The 19,317-nt window shown below is 48.9% G+C and overlaps 2 protein-coding genes, 1 long non-coding RNA gene and 2 pseudogenes across 4 annotated transcripts; 4 read left to right on the plus strand and 1 right to left on the minus strand.

The window, feature by feature from the left end:
• The first annotated feature begins 196 nt into the window (after positions 1 to 196).
• On the plus strand, positions 197 to 1,011 carry LOC127772957 (cyclin-P4-1-like; annotated as a pseudogene).
• A 4,126-nt stretch (positions 1,012 to 5,137) lies between these two features.
• On the plus strand, positions 5,138 to 6,835 carry LOC127772870 (uncharacterized). Its single transcript, XM_052298854.1, has one exon. The coding sequence runs from the start codon at positions 5,138 to 5,140 to the stop codon at positions 6,833 to 6,835; it is 1,698 nt and encodes a 565-aa protein (XP_052154814.1).
• A 1,506-nt stretch (positions 6,836 to 8,341) lies between these two features.
• On the minus strand, positions 8,342 to 10,394 carry LOC127775098 (uncharacterized). Of its 2 annotated transcripts, none has more exons than XR_008017878.1 (5): positions 10,028 to 10,394; positions 9,819 to 9,891; positions 9,646 to 9,740; positions 8,800 to 9,574; positions 8,342 to 8,688 (listed from the first exon to the last, which is right to left on the minus strand). It is a non-coding gene; the product is annotated as an uncharacterized LOC127775098 (long non-coding RNA). The 2 variants fall into 2 exon arrangements; XR_008017877.1 differs by having other exon boundaries at positions 9,646 to 9,748.
• Positions 10,395 to 15,355: 4,961 nt separating this feature from the next.
• Positions 15,356 to 16,169, plus strand: LOC127774286 (cyclin-P4-1-like; annotated as a pseudogene).
• A 2,092-nt stretch (positions 16,170 to 18,261) lies between these two features.
• On the plus strand, positions 18,262 to 19,310 carry LOC127774990 (uncharacterized). Its single transcript, XM_052301287.1, has one exon. The coding sequence runs from the start codon at positions 18,342 to 18,344 to the stop codon at positions 19,302 to 19,304; it is 963 nt and encodes a 320-aa protein (XP_052157247.1). The 5' UTR covers positions 18,262 to 18,341; the 3' UTR covers positions 19,305 to 19,310.
• The last annotated feature ends 7 nt before the right edge of the window (positions 19,311 to 19,317 follow it).

The raw sequence follows: 19,317 nt of genomic DNA on the forward strand, positions 1-19,317 counted from the left end.
CTGTTGTGCCTTCGGGCCGGCCCGATACTTATTGGGCCGTGCATGGACCATGGGTGCAGCCTGTGGGCAGACACAGCACGCCCGACTGACCTCGGCAAGGCCCGGTCGTGCCTGGGCCGTGGCGGGCTGGGCGGTCCATTTGGACATCTATAATGATACGTATAAAAGTACTGTATGCGCACGATCCTCCTCTCTTCTATCAAATCCTCCAGCCTGAAACCCCCCTAATCCCCTCCCGCGCGCCAAACCCTAGCAATCTTGATCCGTCCCTTTCCGCGAGACCCTTCCGCCGCCATGGCCACTGCAGACGCCGTGGCACCCGACGACGGCGATCTCGCCGTCCTCCGTGACGACGAGAGCGGGATCCCTCGATCCCTTTCCCTCCTCGCCGCGCTCGTGGAGGCCGAAGCCCTCCGCCACGCCGCCGCCGCCGACTCCGACCTCATCCGCGCCTTCCGCGGCGGCGCGATGCCCACCGTCCGGATCGGTGAGTTCCTGGAGCGCATCCACACCTTCATCCAGCGGTAGAGCGTCCGCCACGTGATCGAGATCCAGGGCGCGTGCTACGTGCTCGCCGGGATCTACCTGTTCCGGTTCATACGCAGCGGCGCCGCGCGGGAGGCGGGGATCCTCGTCGATCCTTCCACCGCGCACCGCCTCGTCGCCGTCGCGATCTTCGTGGGCGCCAAGTTTGGTGGGCCCATCGACAGGGTCCCGACGAGGTGGACCGTGGTGTTCGAGACCAGCTCGGATGCGGCGATCCGCGCGAGGGAGATGGCCGGCCTCGAACGGCGCTTCCTCATTGCCGTCGATTACCGCCTGTTCGTCCGTGCTGACGAGTTCGACTGGTTCTGCCGTGTCCTGGAGCGAGGGCCACGTCCAAGCGGGAGATGCGGCGGCGGCGGTGGTGGCAGGAAGAAGACGGCGGTGGAAGCTGTGGAGGGAGAAGCGGAGGACGACCACCGCCGCGTGCGGGCCTCCCTGCCGCCGCCATATGTCGTCGCCAACTAGGTCCACGATTTATGCATCCACAGGTTCAATTATATTTACTTAATGTATTTTCTTTTGCTGCTTCTTGTCTATCAGTTGTTTGCAGGTGGCTAGGGTGGAGAAGATGCAGTTGGCGTTGGAAGAGTTCGATCAGACTAGGCAAGGGTGGAGAAGATGCAGCCGGCGTTGGAAGAGTTCGATCAGCGGCCATCGTCGGAGTAGAGTGAAAAAAAAAACCAGTTTTAATCGTAGGATGTTTAGCAACTGTTAGCTCTGTCAAATTCTATCGTGTTTTGGATTTCCATCTTAATGGAAGTAGATAAAGAAATGTTAATGAAGTCCTTTTTTCTACCTTTCTGGTGTATGAAATCTATATCAATCTGGAAGTTAATAAAGAAGTCTTTTTCTGCCTTTGTGGTGTATGAAATATGTATCAATCTGGATTCTGAAGTGGAAGCCTCTGGTGTATGAAATTTGTATCAATCTGGAATGGAAACGTCTCTTGCTGTGGCTTTGCGATGTGATGTGTTTGATGGAGCCTCTTGAGAATGAAACTCTACCTCTGTCATCATAAAAAATTTCTGATGATGCTTATTCCTCTTACTGGTTGATGCCTGAAGCAATGAATGAATATGAACCAGAGGAATGTGAACGAATCTTCAGGGGCGCCGGCGTTATCTGGTTTTGAATTTCCAGACAGCATTGATAATGCGCTGAGCTGCATCGACACAAGCTGTTTTGATCTGTCTGTCCGCAGGTTAAGTGTCTAGAAGATAGCAAGATATTAGCACTGAACATTGTGCTTTGCAGCAGTCTATAGTGGCAGACTGGCAGTGCACAAGCGAGATATGGTACTATACTTTTGTCCTGGAATGGCCGGTTGATTAGTTGAATTGATTGTAATTAAGCGTATGTAAAATATGTTTTATTATCTGAGATTGCTGTTGATTGGTTAGATTCAATGTAACTAGCACTATTGTAAGCTTATGTTATCTGTACTGAAAGCTAATAAATACTGTTACACTGAAATCTTATATTCCTTGGAATGGCCGGTTGATTAGTTGAATTGCATGTAATTAAGCGTATGTAAAACATATGATTAATTATCTGAGATTGCTGTTGATTGGTTGGATTGAATGTAACTGGCACTATTGTAAGCTTATATTATCTGTACCGAATGCTCATAAATACTGTTACACTGAAATCTTATATTCCTGTTCAACGAATACATTCCCTATTCGATTCATTGCTTTTGTCAAACTTCTTGAGTCGTACACATTCAACGAAAAATTTTCTTTCGTTCAATGAAGTGCTAATTCTCTATGATTGGAAAGTCACAAATATCCCAAAACTAATCGCAAGAGAACAGAGTACAGTTGTTAATACTGATATGGTACTAGTTAGTTCAGTGGCCCAGTGTCCTGATAGCACAACATTGCGCTATTTGAATTGAAAATGAGGAACTCTAGCATATTATGACCCTTCAGGTTTACTTAACATGGATATAATTCTTCAAGATTCAAGATTTGATAACAGGGTCCAATCAGAGCACTTTCAGACTTCCAGTGTTGCCATGAGCAATGCTTATAAGCATGCACCCTTGTTACTGAATTATTCACTGAAGTGCTGACATACAACAGAAGGCTTATCATCACCTATCACAAATCATTTTAGACTTAATGGATGACACATCATATGAGCCCTGAAAATATAGAACAAAAATCACATCCTCTTACTTGCACTGAAGTTTCCAAATGCCACCTATAAGACGAATGCCACTTCACCCTGGCACTTTTCTTGCATCAAATTACAGAACAAACATGCTAACAGCTGAAAAACAGACCCGCAGTTTCCCCATTATTATGCAAGATAGTAGGATATGTACTGACAAGTACATCTTAGATTATATTTACATGTCTGTCCTGAAGACGAACAGAATGATTCCTTCAAAACTGATTCATTGCAAAAATGAAGTCATGTGCACTTGCTGCTTGTTGCAACAGATATGAGCAGAAGTCCGGTGGTGGTGGATCCTAGGCAGGTGAACTCTCTAGTCTGCTTCTCTGGCCATAGAGCTAAAAGAGTGGTGCTAAACTATTGGCAAGGGTGGAAACTGCTGCGGTTAAGAAATTGCCTCGTATCTCTTGCTATCAGCGCACTTGTTCCATGTGACTTCCACCAAGTTTCATATCCCATTATGTATTACAAACTGAAGTAGTATTTACAATTGAACAAACATAAAAGCAAATTAAGAGTAAGCAAATCAACAGAAAAACGTTATTACTATATGAAAATGCTGAACATCTCAAGCAGAAAAAAGTCATATCCTCACTGGCCACTAGTTCGATTCACTGACAAAACTGAGGTCATCGGATAGCTCATATAGAAAATATTTAAGCATTATAGCGCTTTCAGGTTCATGTCCACAGTTTAAAATTTTATTGTGAGAAAACAAAAAAAATCCTAAGACTTCTTGGTTCATCAGATGTCCTTAAATCAAGAATTTTATTGTGAGAAAACCAAAAAAATTCCTAAAACAAATTTTTTTTAATGTTTCTCAGATTCCCCGCTATTTGTCAACATCAATAAAAATTTAAGAAAAAATTGTAATATGCCTGTTTGAGATTTCTTGGTTCTATTATGAATTGTAATCTCACGCATATACCATAAAATATATGATTAATATATACAGTGATTACCGACAAGAACTACACACAATCTCTAGGCCATCTCTTCCTTGTCCTCTTGTTCATCAGATGTCCTTAAAGTGAAATTGCTCAACCGGTACAGTGCTGGCAGCCTTCACTATGTTACGAAAATATTTCTGAACTCTGAATTCTGATGACTGTGAATGGTTTCAAATTTCTAAATTTTGTGTCCTTCAGGTGCCTTCGGGCTTCACTCTATTACAAAAGTATTTCTGAACTTCTCTGAATTCTGATGGCTGAGTATTTCCATTTCAGAACAGGACGCGAGTAAAATCATTCAGAACTGTAGGGTAGCACTTCACTCTTGTTTATCTTCTCCGAACAGCCAGCACGGCACTCCAGGTCTGTCATGAAACGGCTGATTTGCTTTGATCTGAGATATATAATTGAATTCTTTTTGGGACAATTCCGAGGGTAGGATAGGGCCTAATGGAGCCAAACTGTTGGATTCATCCCTTGTTGCTTCATTACAATAACCCTTATTTAAAGTGTTAACAGCATCATCACATTTAACAAGAAGTAAATTCTATTCATAATTTTAATCTTGCGCCTAAAAAGTAGAAGACAAATGATTAATAACAGTGATTACTGAAAAGAACTCCAGCAGCACGGTCTCTATGGCATGTATTCCTTGTCCCCTCGGCCGTAAGATGTCCTACAAGTGAAATTACTCAACCAGTACAATGCCTGCAGACTTCACGGTGTTACAAAAATTTTTTCTGAACTTCTCTGAATCCTGATGAGTGATGACTCCTAATGTTTTCCATTTCTGAACTTTGGGGTCCTGACAAGTGTAAAACACCAGAAGGATGCTGACAATGTTGAGAAAAGGAAGCTATTTCCCCTAAGAACATCTTTGACATAATTTCGAAACTGAATGAACACACGATCAACATCAAATCTACATACTCTATTTTATTAAAACCATCTATTATACTATACTCTGTGTTGTATTTTTCACCATCAGTTACATGATTTTCAGAAGTAAGCAGTACTCATTTTCCATCCTTCAGTTACCCCAGTGTCCCCAGGCCTTAGGTTTATTCCCCTCCAAAACTTCAGAAGTTTCAGCACATGTGTAAAATCTTTCAGAATTTCAGGAATTGGCACTTGGAGGCTGCGGAGAGCATTTTCAGATATCAGAATCATCATGGCCAAAGAATCATGAGCGATAATTCAATTTCTGCTCGAATTTCGAAATTAATCCGAACAAGTTCCAAAATCAAGTCATTTGCCGTTAAACCTGAACCATTGCTCGCGCGTGGTGGCAACGCAGTCTCACGCTGACGTCACCGCCTTCCATCAATTTAAATCCCGCCGCCTTACCAAGGGGATCCACGCGCACCGCTCTTTCTTTCGCTCCTCGTCTCCTCTCGCCCACGCTTCCTTCCCCCCAAAACCCTAGAAATCCTCAGGCGCCGCGCGCGATCCAGACAGCAATGGCGACGGCGGATGGGCTCCTCCCGGGCCTCAAGTTCGATCCCAGCGACCACGACCTCGTCGGACGGTACCTGCTCCGGCGCCTCCAGGGCCAGCCCCTCCCGCTCGACGGCGTCATCCTCGAGGCGGATCCCCTGAGCGCGCCGCCGTGGAAGCTTATCGCGGATCACGGCCGCGGCGACGAGGCCTTCTTCTTCGCGGAGGCGCATGCCAAGAATGGGAAGGGGAAGCGGCAGAAGCGCACCGTTGAGGGCGGCGGATTCTGGCAGGGGCAGAAGACGTGCGTCGACGGCGAGAGGCTTTGCGTCCCCGACGACGGCTGCGGCGGCGGCGGCGGCGGCTTGGAGATCGCGTGGCGCAAGTACGTGCTCAGCTTCTTCGCGAACGGAGAGAGGGGCAGTTCGGGATGGGTGATGCACGAGTACGCGGTGACGGCGCCGGATGGCCTCGCCTCGTCCCAATTGCGGCTGTATCGCGTCCGATTCAGCGGCTACGGCAAGAAGCGCAAGAGGGAGCCCCAATGTCCGGGAGCCCACGGCGACGACGACGGCGAGCTACAACGCGCGCCGCCCCCGCGCTCCATGGCGGAGACGGCTCTGCTCGAGGAGCGTGGGCCACTGCCCCATCCCGTTCTTGGCCCTGCATCGGTGGTGGATCAGTGCACCGATCAGGGCTCATCCGGCGTGATCGACGATTCTTCGCTGGTGTTTCGTGATCTTCCCGACCTGATTGACCTGCCAGTTGCGGAGGAAGCAGATGCCAGCCATGGTGCAGAGACTGCTCTGCTCAACGAGCACCTGCCGCTGCCGCCGCCACAGTTGTTCGTTCCCCCTACTGCAGTGCCGCTGGACCTCGCCGATGACTCTAATGGCGCCGATCAGAACTCCTATGGCATGATGGGCGACGATCAGCTGCTGCTTCCTGACCTTCCCGGGACAATCAATGACGACATGCCAGACCTGTTCGTCTCCCAAGCAGAGGAAGCCAGTGCAGTGCCCGCGATCAGCTACCACTCGTCGGGCTTCATGGGCAACGAGGTTGCGGCATTGTCTGATTTTGAGTTGCCGGAGAGCTATTCCTCATCTGACGCCATGGACGGCGAGGCGCTGGCATTGTCGAATTATGAGTTTCCAGAGAGCTTCGAGGAGGATCTGAGCTGCATCGACTTCGCCACTGCCAAGGCGAGCAGCCTCGGCTTCCCAATGGACGGATACCCCATGGACGAGCTGTTCGATGATATGCCTGACCAGGGCTCTTCCGGCGCGATGGACGATTCATCGGTGGTGTTCCGTGATCTTCCCGGCCTGATCAACCTGCCAGCCGCAGAGGAAGCAGATGCCATCGGCGATGCAGAGACTGCTCTGCTCAGGGACCTCGCCGATGACTCTAATGGCAGCGATCGAAACTCCTATGGCGTGATGGGCGACGATCAGGATCGGCTGCTGCTTCCTGAAATTCCTCGGAGAATCGACATGCCCGACTTGTTCGTCTCTCAAGCAGAGGAAGCCGGTCTCGGTGGCGGTGCAGCGCTGGACTCCTCATCGGGCGCCATGGACGGCGAGGCGCTGGCATTGTCCGACTTTGAGTTTCACGAGAGCGTCGAGGAGGTGCTGAGCTGCATGGACTTCAGCACGGTCGACATGAGCTGCTTGGACGTCCCCATTGACGAGCTGCTAGATGATCTGCCCGCAGACTGAGACTAGGCGTCATGGAGTTGGCAAGTGATCAACAGATATTGCCCTTGTAGTTGCAGGAAGAGATTTCTTCAGAGATTTTCTTCTCTAGTGCAGAGGCGAGATGTTCAGGATTTTTGTCCAGGAACAACTTGTATTTATTACTAGCTGATTAGCTGATTGAATGTAATTAAGCATATGCGGAACATGTGATATATTAGTTGAGGTATTTGTTGATTAGTTGAATTCAATGTAAGTAACATTATTGTAAGTAATATCACTATTCAATGAATATATAATCCTTATTCAATTCATTGCTTTGTCAAACTTTGGGTGGTGTATATTCAATAAAGTTGTTTCTTCCACATTTCATGATGTGGAAAGACAGAACAGAACAGAACAGAGTACAACATTGTGCTGTTTGAAATGAAAACAAGTATTTTCATCCTTCAGGTTTAATCAGCATTGGTATAATCCTTCAAGAATTGACAGCAGGCTCCAAAAACATCATTTTCAGATTCAACATGAGCAATGCTTATGACCATGCACCATTGTTACTGAATTATTGACTGAAAGTGATAACATGTAACAGCTCATCATCAGTTCATCACTCAACACAAAAGATTTTTTACCACAGTGGATGACACATGATATAAGCTCAGAGAACATAGAACAGCCATTTCAGATAACATGAGTGCCACTGGCACCCTGTCACTTTTCTTGCATCAATTGACAGAACATGCTAGCAGCTGCAAAACAGCGCTGCAGCTCCCCTAATTCATGTCAAGTACCAGGATGTATACTTACAATTACATCTTACATTACATGAAAATGCATCCTGGCCCGAAGCTACCAGTCTGTGAGCGGTTGATCTTCATCACCAGGGATTGGAAAGTCAACATTAATCCAGCTCCTCATCAACCGCCAAACCGCGATTGTAAAATTACAGGCCACGAACAGGTGGTGGCAGTCCTCATTATCTCGCTGGCAGAGTGGACAGACTTCATCGTGGGGCCAGTTTCTCTTCGCCAGATTGTCTGCCGTTAGGCATCTTCCTTTCAGGGCTAGTCACATGAAAAAACAGACTCTCAATGGTGCTCTGGAGTCTGGAGTGCCTCAGCATCTCTCCATAAGGGCAGTCCTCTTTGGCCATGAAGAAAAGATCATATGCCGAGGCAGCCGAGAATTGCCCATCTCCAGTCAGTTTCAATCTGATTGCATCTGCATTAGGCTGTAGAGCCACATCATGAACCTCGTCCCAAAGCTGAAAGAAGTCACCCAAGGCTTCATTGAACAAGGAACCCTGCAAATCTCGCACCCATCTATGATTAACCATGGCCTGGGCGACCGACAACCTGGAGTGTCCTACATAGGAGTACAGGATAGGCCACCTCCAGGCGAAGCAACCATTTCCCGTCCAATTTGTCGTCCAGTATCTGTTATCAGCTCCATCACCGATGATATATTCAGCCACTGATCTGAAAATGCCATCTACATCATCTCTCATCCGATATGCCACCATGGTCCAGGGCCTCTCCTTCTGTGCTCAACCGATTAACAGTATGATTCCTTTGAAACTGATTAACTGCAATCTAAAGCGAGCAGCAAAATACTACACTGCCACAATTTTCTAAAAACACAGTTTGGGTTATTGTCTACAAGCCAACTCCAGCAAGATGTGTCACCTCCACTTACGCAAACGGGTCATATATGTCCTAGAGTTTCAACAAGCCTAGCCAGCAGTTGTTTTACATTGTACTGGGGTACTCTCCAGTCCAGCCTTGTTTCTCTACTCTCTACTATCTTGCCAGCAGCACTTGTGCCGAGTGACTTACACCAAGTTTGATATGAACATCTTCTGCAAACTGAAGTACTATCTACAGAATACAATTAAAGAAACATTAAAGCAGATTGATGGTAACAATGTAAATTAAAAAAAAATATTAGTCTCTGAACAAACTGAGCATCTTAGGCAGAAGAAGCCATACCCTCAAAATTCAATTCACTGATAAAAATGAGGTTAACCTTCATGGGATGGCCATGTAATTCATCTTGCTCACTTGTGGATCATGGAGGATGAGACTACAATCCATTTAGCCAAATAGTGTAAATTCTTCATTCATACATGGAAAATTGGTTGCTCATGATTTGGCCTTGATGGATAGATTCAACTGGCACAATCTGTCCAAAAAAGAAATGGCATTATACACTGGGAGGGGGGCAATCCAAGGAGATAGAAGACTAATCCATGGATACCTATAATTATGTCCTGATAAAATGTATCTAAGAAAATGAATCATAACTAGTTCTAGCAATTTTATTACTGTTAGTTGTGGCATCCATTTCATCCAAATTGTAACTGAGAACCTCTATGAGTGCTTCTTTCTATTCTTCTTAATTGAATAAGCAGAAATTCTTGACTGTAAATTTTATCTTTGGAGAAGATTACAGCCATGGTTTCCAAAATGATAAGTTGTTCAGTACTAACAGGCATCAGCAGAGTTAATTAATATTGAAGTAATTTGAACATCACCAAATTCAAGTATTCAACAGAGAGAAGAGGATCATGTATGAGATAATACTGAAGTCAACATGAGTAGTGCACAATCTAGGAAGGTAAGGTCTTCCCATGGTAAACTGAGATGGAAGGGAAGCTAACAGCCAGAGAGCTCCAGGATATTGGGGTCGGATTGCTCAACAAGCCATCGGAGACCTTGTAGAGGCCTGTGCCACTGGAGACCTGCTTCCAGTCAGTGCTGGCTCCTGGATCATATATGCAGAGCGGTTATACATATAATTCCAGCAGTGGCTGTACATCGTACTGGGTTACTCACCCTCCAATGTACCTCGCGCCCCTTGTTAGCATCATTTGTGCCAAGTGACTTCGACCAAGTTTAATCTTCTCATCTTTTGCAAAATGAAGTACTACCTAGAAATCTAAAATTAAACAAACATGAAAGCAAAGTTATCTGAAGAAACTAAACATCACATGCAGAAGATGCCCCACCCCATTAGTGACTAGTCCAATTCAATGATAAAACTGAGGCACTACATTTATGGTTTTCCAACATCGTCAGGACCTGCACCAATTAGCATCAGCAGATTCGTTAGACTCGTTAAAGTGAGGCCAAATTCAGCAGAGAGAAAAAGATCACGCATGGAGGAACTAGTGCACAATCGAGCAAGGCCTCCATGGTAATAAATAGGGGAGGTTACCTTGCTGTGACGCCTGGGTTGGGGGGGCATTGCTCGTTCGCCCACGGGTTCCGCCATGGCTGTTCGAGCTCCAATTTCTCGGTCACAAATAGATCGAAGCGCTTGTCGCCCGAGACCTTGGAGACGACTGCGGCAATGGAGATCCGCTTCCAGGCCGTGCCCCCCCACGACGGCGACAAAGCACACCATTCCCGCCGCCGATATGTCGATGTGCCGCGGGTCGTGGCTCCTCGCCGGACCATGCTGGAGCCTTCCCAGCGACTCAGGGAGATCGGAGATGGAGTGGTGCGGCGGACGACGGCGCGACGGCCACTGGCCGGTGGGGAGTAGTCCAAACAGAGAACAGACAGGCTGAGATTCTGTTTATGTGGGCTCGGCACGATTTGATTAGGAGAAAGTCCATTATTAGTCATTTAACTATAAAAAAACGTCCAAATATCCTCCGAACTTTAAATGAAAGCACATTCAGTATCCTAATGTTTCTTAAGGAAACATAGTACAAACATAGATGCTCATAACACACGCACAATTACCCTTATAAATGTACACATATCATACCTCTTATGAGCATCTCCGAAAAACTACTAGACCGACATATATGTCTCAAATCTAGATCCTGAATTTGGGTGGGCTGGTTCCACCAGAAGAAACAGTATCCCAAATTTTAAAACCAGACACCCTAAACTTTATAATACCATTCATATGACCCCTAAAATGGTTTTTTATCTAATTTGTAGAACGTTAAATTATTAGACATATATGTTAAAAATCTTCACTTAAATACTTTTTTTTACCCTATGTTTGCTCTCACTTGAAAACGAATACCAACTAGTATGACATTTTTATGGAGCATATATACATATGTTATATTCTTTATTCAAAAACTGTCTGTTTAAGCATCAAAATATGTAAAACCACCGTCCAAAACCATCTTATGATGTAATTTAAACGGTATTGTAAAGTTCATAGGGTTGGGGATTATAAGTCTATTTAAAAGTAATATAAATAATAGAGAAAAGTACAAATTACCCCTGAACAATTGCGACAGTATGAATTACCCCACCGAACCACAAAACCAGATATATCACACCCTCAACTATTAATACCGGACATATAACCCCCCTCAACATTGTTTTTGACCGGTTTTGACTTCAACTTGTACACGTGGCGCCAACGTGGCAATCCAGTTAGAAAATAAATAAATAACCCCTGGGCCCACCTGTCATAACCCTTCATCAACCCAACCCCCCCCCTCTCTCTCGCCGTCTCGCACACACGCTAGGATGACCGGCTGCGGAGGAGGCGCACACGCTCGGGCGGCCGGCGGCAGAGGCGGAGCTCGCTCGGGAGTCCGGCAGCGGAGGCAGAGATTGCCCAAGCGGCGGGCTGCTGAGGTGGAACTCGCCCGAGCAGCCAGTGGTGGAGGTGGAGGTGAGTGGTGGCGGAGGCGGTGGTGAGCAGTGGCGGTGTTGGTGCTGCGCACGATAGAGTACTCACGCTCTGAGGAAGCTGGCGGCCCTCCCCGCCGCGTCCACCGCCTGCCCTCCCCACCGCGCCCACCAGCCGCCCTTCCCCGCCGAGACCTTGTCTGTCCGGACCACCGCCGACGTCGCCGCCTTCTCTGCCCGGACTGCTGCCGCTGCCTTCTCCGCCCCGACCACTGTCGCTGCACTGCAAGAAAGGGGAGGGAGTCGGAAGAGAAGGAAAGAGGAAAGGGATGAGCAGCGGTCGTCGGTACTCCTATGCAGCTCCATCTCGTGCGTCGCCGTCGTGGACGCGGCCATCGACACCCTCGCCACTTCGCTGCCCTCCTCACCCACCACGACGCCCTCCGCCTCGAGTGCGACTCCCTCAGCGGCGACGCCGTGCTCCCGCCACGCTAGTCGCCCGCTCTCCGCCACGCCTGCCACCCTCCACCCGCCGCGCCCATCACCGGCCACCTAGTCGTCGCTCCCAGCGACATCTGAAAGAGAGAGACATTGAGAGGAAGGGAAAGGGGAAAGAGAGAGGTGGGTCCCACCATGTTTTATTTGTTTTGGCTGACAAGTGGGTCCCATATCTTTTTTATTTGTTTTGCTAACTAGAGTGCCATGTATGCATCCATGTAGGATCAAAACTGCCCTGGATCGACTTAGGGGGTAATTCATCCGGTTTGTAAAGTTTAGGGTTAAAAACAACTGGTATTGGAGTTTAGGGGGGTAACTCAAACGACCGCGATTGTTCAAGGGGTAATTCGTACTTTTTCCTAAATAATAACATCATATAGCCATACCATATCCATCTCAAATCACAGGTAGCACCAATTAACGAATATTCGAGCCCTACGTGGGTACGGCTAGAGACACAATGGCAGATCTGGTATGTTTGAGGGAGATTTAGAACGAACGGTGTGTACACCCTTCCTAACCCTTGTGATTCAACCTTAAAATGCTCAGTTGCTTTAGAGTCTTCTCACTTTAGATCACTGTACCAAACGCCCACCTTGTTGGCTGCCGTCATACCTTACTCGCTTACAAGAGAGATCGACAAGAGCTCTAAGATTCGACCACCAAATCGATCTTCTATGGGGAGGAGGGGGGGGGGGAGAGGAGAATTAACCATGTCTGATTTCTTCTTGGGCAGATCTTGGTGCCAGATTGATTTGCTGGGGATTGTTTTTTTGGCAAAATCATGTAAGGATTTTATGTTCTTTTGGAATAATTAAGCATTTCCTTGTTTCATATGTGCTTGTTTGACAGGGAGTTTATCTTAATAAGCATGTCAAGAGATTGAAGGTTCAACTAGATTTGTTTGGGATTTTAGTAGCATAACGGAGCTTGAAAGTCCCCCTTTTTTTTTGACAAATTGGCCCTTTTGAAAAACTTATTGCGAAACTAGCCCGCACAAAAAACTTCAACCAAAAATAGGTCGCGTGCTCAGCACCAAGCACCTTGGCGCTGAGGTTGGCCACATCCGCACCAACCGCTTCGGTGCTGAGCTGAGCACTGCCAGTGTGGCAGCCCAGCCGCTCCCCCACACTGACGTGGCGGCGACCTCAGCGCCAGGCCCGTTGGCGCTGAGCTAGCGGCATATATGTCGTGGCCGGGCCGCCCTAGCCCGACCCTAGCTCTTTTTTCCCCATAGAAGCTAGGGTTCTTCGCCCCCCGCGTCGCCCTCTCTCCTCCTCTCCAAAAATACCCTCAAATCCACCTCAAATCGAAGGCTATTTAGTGGGCATTGCTTTGGATATTGGTTTGCAAGGTAAATCCCCTCAAAAAACCCTAATTTCCCCAATGTTTCCCTCATTTTTTAGAGTATTTTGGTTGAAATCGTTGGTTGTTAAATATTGCTCGGGGTGTGGTGTGGATTAGGGAATATGGGTAAGGATGCAACGTTATAGTTGTATATTGATGTTAGTATAGAGGATTCATATTGTTTTTGTAAGTTATGCACTATTTTGCTAAGGGTGAAGTTGAGATGGATGTGTAGAGCCGTTGTATTGTGAATATTTTGGGGATTCATATTGATTAATGTTGATATTGAATGGCATAGATTGTAGGAACATTGTGACCGGTGGTTAGTCGTTAGAATTTCAAAAATCTTTTCCTTAGGTCTGGGGTACCCATGTCATGTTTTTTATAGTGACATATATTGATTTACTTAAACGTCGTAGGAATGGCTGAGGATTAGCTCGTCAAGTCATCGAATTTTTCAGAAACACCACTCACCTCTAGATAATTAGGTATGCCACGTCATTTTTTTTCCAAAAAACCCCCCTGCACTTCCTATTAATTGTGCGCCCATTCCCGCTGCTATCGTCCGTTCGATCACGCGTGAGGGACTATATGGCTGTCCACGTGTCCCAGCGTGGCTGCTCTTCCACCATCGTGAGATCATTGGATCAGGAACGGATGCCCTGGATTTGCCAAGAACCCTAGCCACCTCAGCCTCCTGCCCTTGACCTCGCGCGGCTCTCTTCTCGCTCGCCCCGCCTCGCCCTCCTCTCCTCACGCGTGTCGCCTCCTCACTCTCCTCTCGCCGCCGGTGCATGTTGGTATTTCTTACGATCATAGACAAAATCCGCAAGCGCACGGATATACCGATGTAGCACTTCTCCTATGGAGTATTCCAAGGGTATCGAATCCAAGGGAACGTGTGTGGTCAGATCTTTCTCCGGTTCATCCAAGGATACCAAGCAAATGATAGGCCAGAATAGAGAGCATTTACTAGTGAGAAACAGTGTCTAGGTACATACAATTATACACCAACACTGTGGAATATGTGAGATTAAGCACCTATCACTATGTTGGATGTTTTATTATCTGAACTTTATGCAGATGTTGGCGGTATAGAATCGACGTTTAACAGCCGCCAACAGTGCACCGCCCCCTCTCTCCCCAGTCAGGCCGCCTCATCTGCCAGCGGGGAGGCCGGGGGCGTTGAATCCGGCGACCCCCTCCTCTTCGCAGGCGGATCCGGCTGCCCGGACGAAAGTGTCGTGAGCCACCGCTATCATCTTCTCCACCCCGCTTGGTGTAGTGCCAGATCCGCTGAGAGGCCGTCGATCCGGCGCTTGGTCTCCCCTCGATGGATCCGGCCGCTCAGTGCCTTGGAAGCGAGGGAGCAAGCCACTGCCACCACCATCTTCTCCTCTCCTTCTCCGCACGTCCAACTCCCCTCTCTCCCTCTCAGCCTACCTCCTCTGCTCGCGTGCGCCGTCGCCGCCGCATCTCCCTTCTCCTCTACCATGCTGCCACCACCGTTCCTTCTCAATGAGCCGCCGGATCTCCAAGTAAGGAGGCCAGGGCCGCCGGATTCGGTGACCCCAGTCTCCTCGCTGGCAGATCTGGCGCCCAGAGAAGTACAAGAGTCGTCGGTGCCTTTTCTCCTCTTTCATCCCTCCCATGCCATTGCCTCCTTCTCCGTTAACCTCTCCACCACGATCAGTGCGCTGCGCGCGGCCATGCCCTGTTCTCTTCGTTCCTCGCGCACGCCGTCACCGCCGTAACATCACCGTCCTTCTCCTCCCTCGCGCCCTCCTCCAGCCTAACATGATTTGGTTTGCCAGCGCATACGAGCGTAACAGGATTATCGATATAAGTCACAACCTAAAAAGGAGAGAGGACAACTAGACTATTTAAAAAAAAAAAGCACTACAGGCTGTCGTATTCCCGTGCCTTCGGGGTGGCCCAGCACGGCCCGACCGGCCGACCCTTATTGGGTTGCGCCTGAGCCGTAAGGGGAGCACGTGGGCTGGGCCCGACCGATCTCGGGTCGTGGCGGACTGGGCGGCCCATTAGAAAAGTACAGTATGCGCACGATCCTCCTCTCTTCTATCAAATCCTCCAGCCTGAAACCCCCCTAATCCCCTCCCGCGCGCGAAAGCAAAACCCTAGCAATCATCCGTCCCTTTCCGCGAGACCCTTCCGCCGCCATGGCCGCTGCCGACGCCGTGGCACCCGACGACGGTGATCATGCCGTCCTCCGCGACGACGAGCGCGGGATCCCTCGATCCCTATCCCTCCTCGCCGCGCTCGTGGAGGCCGAAGCCCTCCGCCACGCCGCCGCCGCCGACGCCGACGCCGACTCCGACCTCATCCGCGCCTTCCGCGGCGGCGCGACGCCCACCGTCCGGATCGGTGAGTTCCTGGAGCGCATCCACACCTTCATCCAGCGGGAGAGCGTCCGCCACGTGATCGAGCTCCAGGGCGCGTGCTACGTGCTCGCCGGGATCTACCTGTTCCGGTTCATACGCAGCGGCGCCGCGCGGGAGGCGGGGATCCTCGTCGATCCTTCCACCGCGCACCGCCTCGTCGCCGTCGCGATCTTCGTGGGCGCCAAGTTCGGTGGGCCCATCGACAGGCTCCCGACGAGGTGAACCGTGGTGTTCGAGACCAGCTCGGACGCCGCGATCTGCGCCAGGGAGATGGCCGGCCTCGAACGGCACTTCCTCATTGTCGTCGATTACCGCCTGTTTGTCAGTGCTGACGAGTTCGACTGGTTCTGCCGTGTCCTGGAGCGAGGGCCGCGTCCAAGCGGGAGATGCGGCGGCGGCGGTGGTGGTAGGAAGAGGACGGCGGCAGAAGCTGTGGAGGGAGAAGGGGAGGACGACCGCCGCCGCGTCCGGGCCTCCTTGCCGCCGCCATCAGTTGTCGCCAACTAGGTCCACGATTTCTGCATCCACTGGTTCAATTATTTACATAATGTATTTTCTTTTGCTGCTTGTTGTCTACGAGTTGTTTGCAGGTGGCAAGGGTGGAGAAGATGCAGTTGGCGTTGGAAGAGTTCGATCAGACGAGGCAAGGGTGGAGAAGATGCAGCCGGCGTTGGAAGAGTTCGATCAGCGGCCATGAGTAGAGTTAAAAAAACACCAGTTTTACTCATAGGATGTTTAGCAACTGTTAGCTCTGTCAAATTATCAATCCCTGTCTTGAATTTCCATCTTATTGGAAGTAGATAAAGAAATGTTAATGATGTCCTTTTTTCTATCTTTCTGTTGTATGAAATCTATATCAATCTGGAAAATAATAAAGAAGTCTTTTCCAACCTTTGTGGTGTACGAAATCTGTATCAATCCGGAAGTTAATGAAGAAGTATTTTTCTGCCTTTCTGGTGTATGAAATATGTGTCGATCTGGATTCTGAAATGGAATCCTCTGGTGTATGAAATTTGTATCGATCTGACACTGGAATGGAAACCTCTCTTGCTGTGGCTTTGCGATGTGTTTGATGGAGCCTCTTGAGAATGAAACTCTTCTTTTGTCATCACAAAAAAGTTCTGATGATGCTTATTCCTCTTTACTGGTTGATGCCTGAAGCTATGATGAAGCACCGGCGTTGTCTAGTTTTGAATCTCCAGATAGCATTGATGAGGCTCTCAGCTGTTTGATCTATCTGTCGGCAGGCTAGTGTCCTGAAGATAGCAAGATATCAGCACTGAACATTGTGCTCTGTAGCAGTCTGTAGTGTTAGACTGGCAATGCAGAAGCGAGACATAGTATAGTACTATAGTTTTGTCCTGGAATGGCCGGTTGATTAGTTGAATTGCATGTAATTAAGCGTATGTAAAACATGATTTATTATCTGAGATTGCTGTTGATTGGTTGGATTCAATGTAACTGACACTATTGTAAGCTTATATTATCTGTACCGACTGCTCATAAACACTGTTACACTGAAATCTTATATTCCTGTTCAACGAAATATATTCCCTATTTAATTCATTGCTTTGTCAAACTTCTTGAGTCGTACATATTCAATGAAAATTTTCCTTTCGTTCAATGAAGTGCTAACTCTATATGATTGGAAAGTCACAAATATCCTAAAACTAATCCCAAGAGAACAGAGTACAGTTGTTAATACTTACACTATTTTGAAGCAAACAGTTAGTTCAGTGGCCCATTGTCCTGACAGTGATAGCACAACATTGTGCTACTTGAATTGAAAATAAAGAACTCTAGCATGTTTTGCTCCTTCAGGTTTACTCACCATGGATATAACTCTTCAAGAATTGACGACAGGCTCTAAACAGAGCACTTTCAGGTTTACAACTACAATATTCCCTCAACCCATACAAAATATTTCTGAACTTCTCTGAATTCTGAATTTCTGACGGATGAATATTTCCATTTCTGAACAATGGGTCCTCCTGACAAGGGTAAAACAAAGAAAACTGCTGACAATGTTGAGAACAAGAAAACCTATTCTCAAACACAACATCTGGAAATATTTTTGAAATTGAACGAACACACTCTCAACATCAAATCTGTATATTCTTGAAGAGATATTCCCAAAAAAAAAATCATCAAATATACTCTGTTATTTGTTCTTCCCCTTCAGTTCCCCTGTTTTTAGAAGTAAACAATACCCTGCTTTCCTCCATTTAGTTAACCCAATGTCCCTCAGGTAAATCCTTCAGAAGTCCAAGACATGGGGAAAATGCCAAAATCCTTCAAAAAATGAAAAATTCAGGGATTTGCACCTGGAGGCTGCACATAGTTTTGGAATCACCAAATCACCATGAGCAGTAAAAATACATAGCATGAGCAATAGAGCGATAGCTCAAATTTTTGGAATTTGGAACTAAATCGAAACAAGTGCCAAATTCGAAGTCAATAACGTTAAACGACCCTCAACCGTTGCTCCTGCGGGAGGAAGAGCGCGTGCAGACAACGCTGACTCGCGCTGACGTCACCGCCTTCTATAAGTTCAAATCCCGCCTCGCTCAGACGATCCACACGCACGCTTCCTCTCCTCATCTGATCATCTCCTCTCACCCACGCGCCCACGCTTTCTCTCCACCAAAACCCTAGAAATCCTCAGGCGATCCAGTGGCGATGGCGGCGGCGGCGGCTGGCGCGGATGGGCTCCTCCCGGGCCTCAAGCTCGATCCCAGCGACGACGAGCTCGTCGGCCGCTGCCTGCTCCGGCGCCTCCAGGGCCAGCCCCTCCCGCTCGGCGGCGTCATCCTCGACGCGGATTCCCTGAGCTCGCCGCCGCGGAATCTTCTAGCGGATCACGGCCGCGGCGACGAGCCCTTCTTCTTGGCCAAGAAGGGGAACGGAAAGCGGCAGAGGAGCAGTGTCGAGGGGCAGAGGATGTGCGTGGACGGCGGGAGGCTCCGGGTCCCTGATGACGGTCGCGGCGGCGGCGGCGGTGGTTTGGCTTTCTTGCCGTCGATCTTTCCTTCGCCACCACCGGTTACCCGCTGCTCCACTCCGCTGTCCCCGTCCTCGCCGCCGTTTCAGCCGAGCCGGGTGATCGTCAGATGGTGGGCGCCACCGGCGGGGTGGTGCAAACTCAACTTTGATGGCAGCGTGTATGACGACGGATCCCGGCGAGCGAGCATCGGCGGCGTGATCCGCGGCTGCGACGGTGGCGTGGTGCTCGCGTTCGCCGAGATCACGGAGCACTGGACGGTTGGCGTGGTGGAGGCCCGTGCGATGATCCGGGGGCTGAGGCTCGCGCTGGCGTGCTTCGTGGACAGGATCGTGGTGGAGGGCGACGACCTGGTACTGGTTCAGCTCATCCGCGGCGAGGAGACGCAGACGAGGATCCCGGCGGCGATGCACGAGGAAATCCTGGACCTGCTCCGCTGCTTCGCGGACGTCGAGGTGCGACACATATATCGGGAGGGCAACTCGGTGGCCCACACCCTGTGTCGCCAGGCGTACGTGCATCCCGGGCTGTGGACAGATTGCGCCACGCTGCCGGCCGCCGTCTGGGAGAAGATCGACGATGATCTGCGCGGGGTGGTGCACGAGCGCCTCTGCAACAAGAAGAAGAAATCCAGCGCTTGAACAGCAACAAGCA

Source organism: Oryza glaberrima, chromosome 5 (genome assembly GCF_000147395.1).
Source record: "Oryza glaberrima chromosome 5, OglaRS2, whole genome shotgun sequence".
NCBI classification, from domain to species: domain Eukaryota; kingdom Viridiplantae; phylum Streptophyta; class Magnoliopsida; order Poales; family Poaceae; genus Oryza; species Oryza glaberrima.

Excerpts from the sequence above, each read along its gene's own strand:
- LOC127772870 (XM_052298854.1), top strand. The coding sequence starts at position 5,138 with ATGGCGACGGCGGATGGGCTCCTCCCGGGCCTCAAGTTCGATCCCAGC.
- LOC127774990 (XM_052301287.1), top strand. The coding sequence starts at position 18,342 with ATGGCGGCGGCGGCGGCTGGCGCGGATGGGCTCCTCCCGGGCCTCAAG.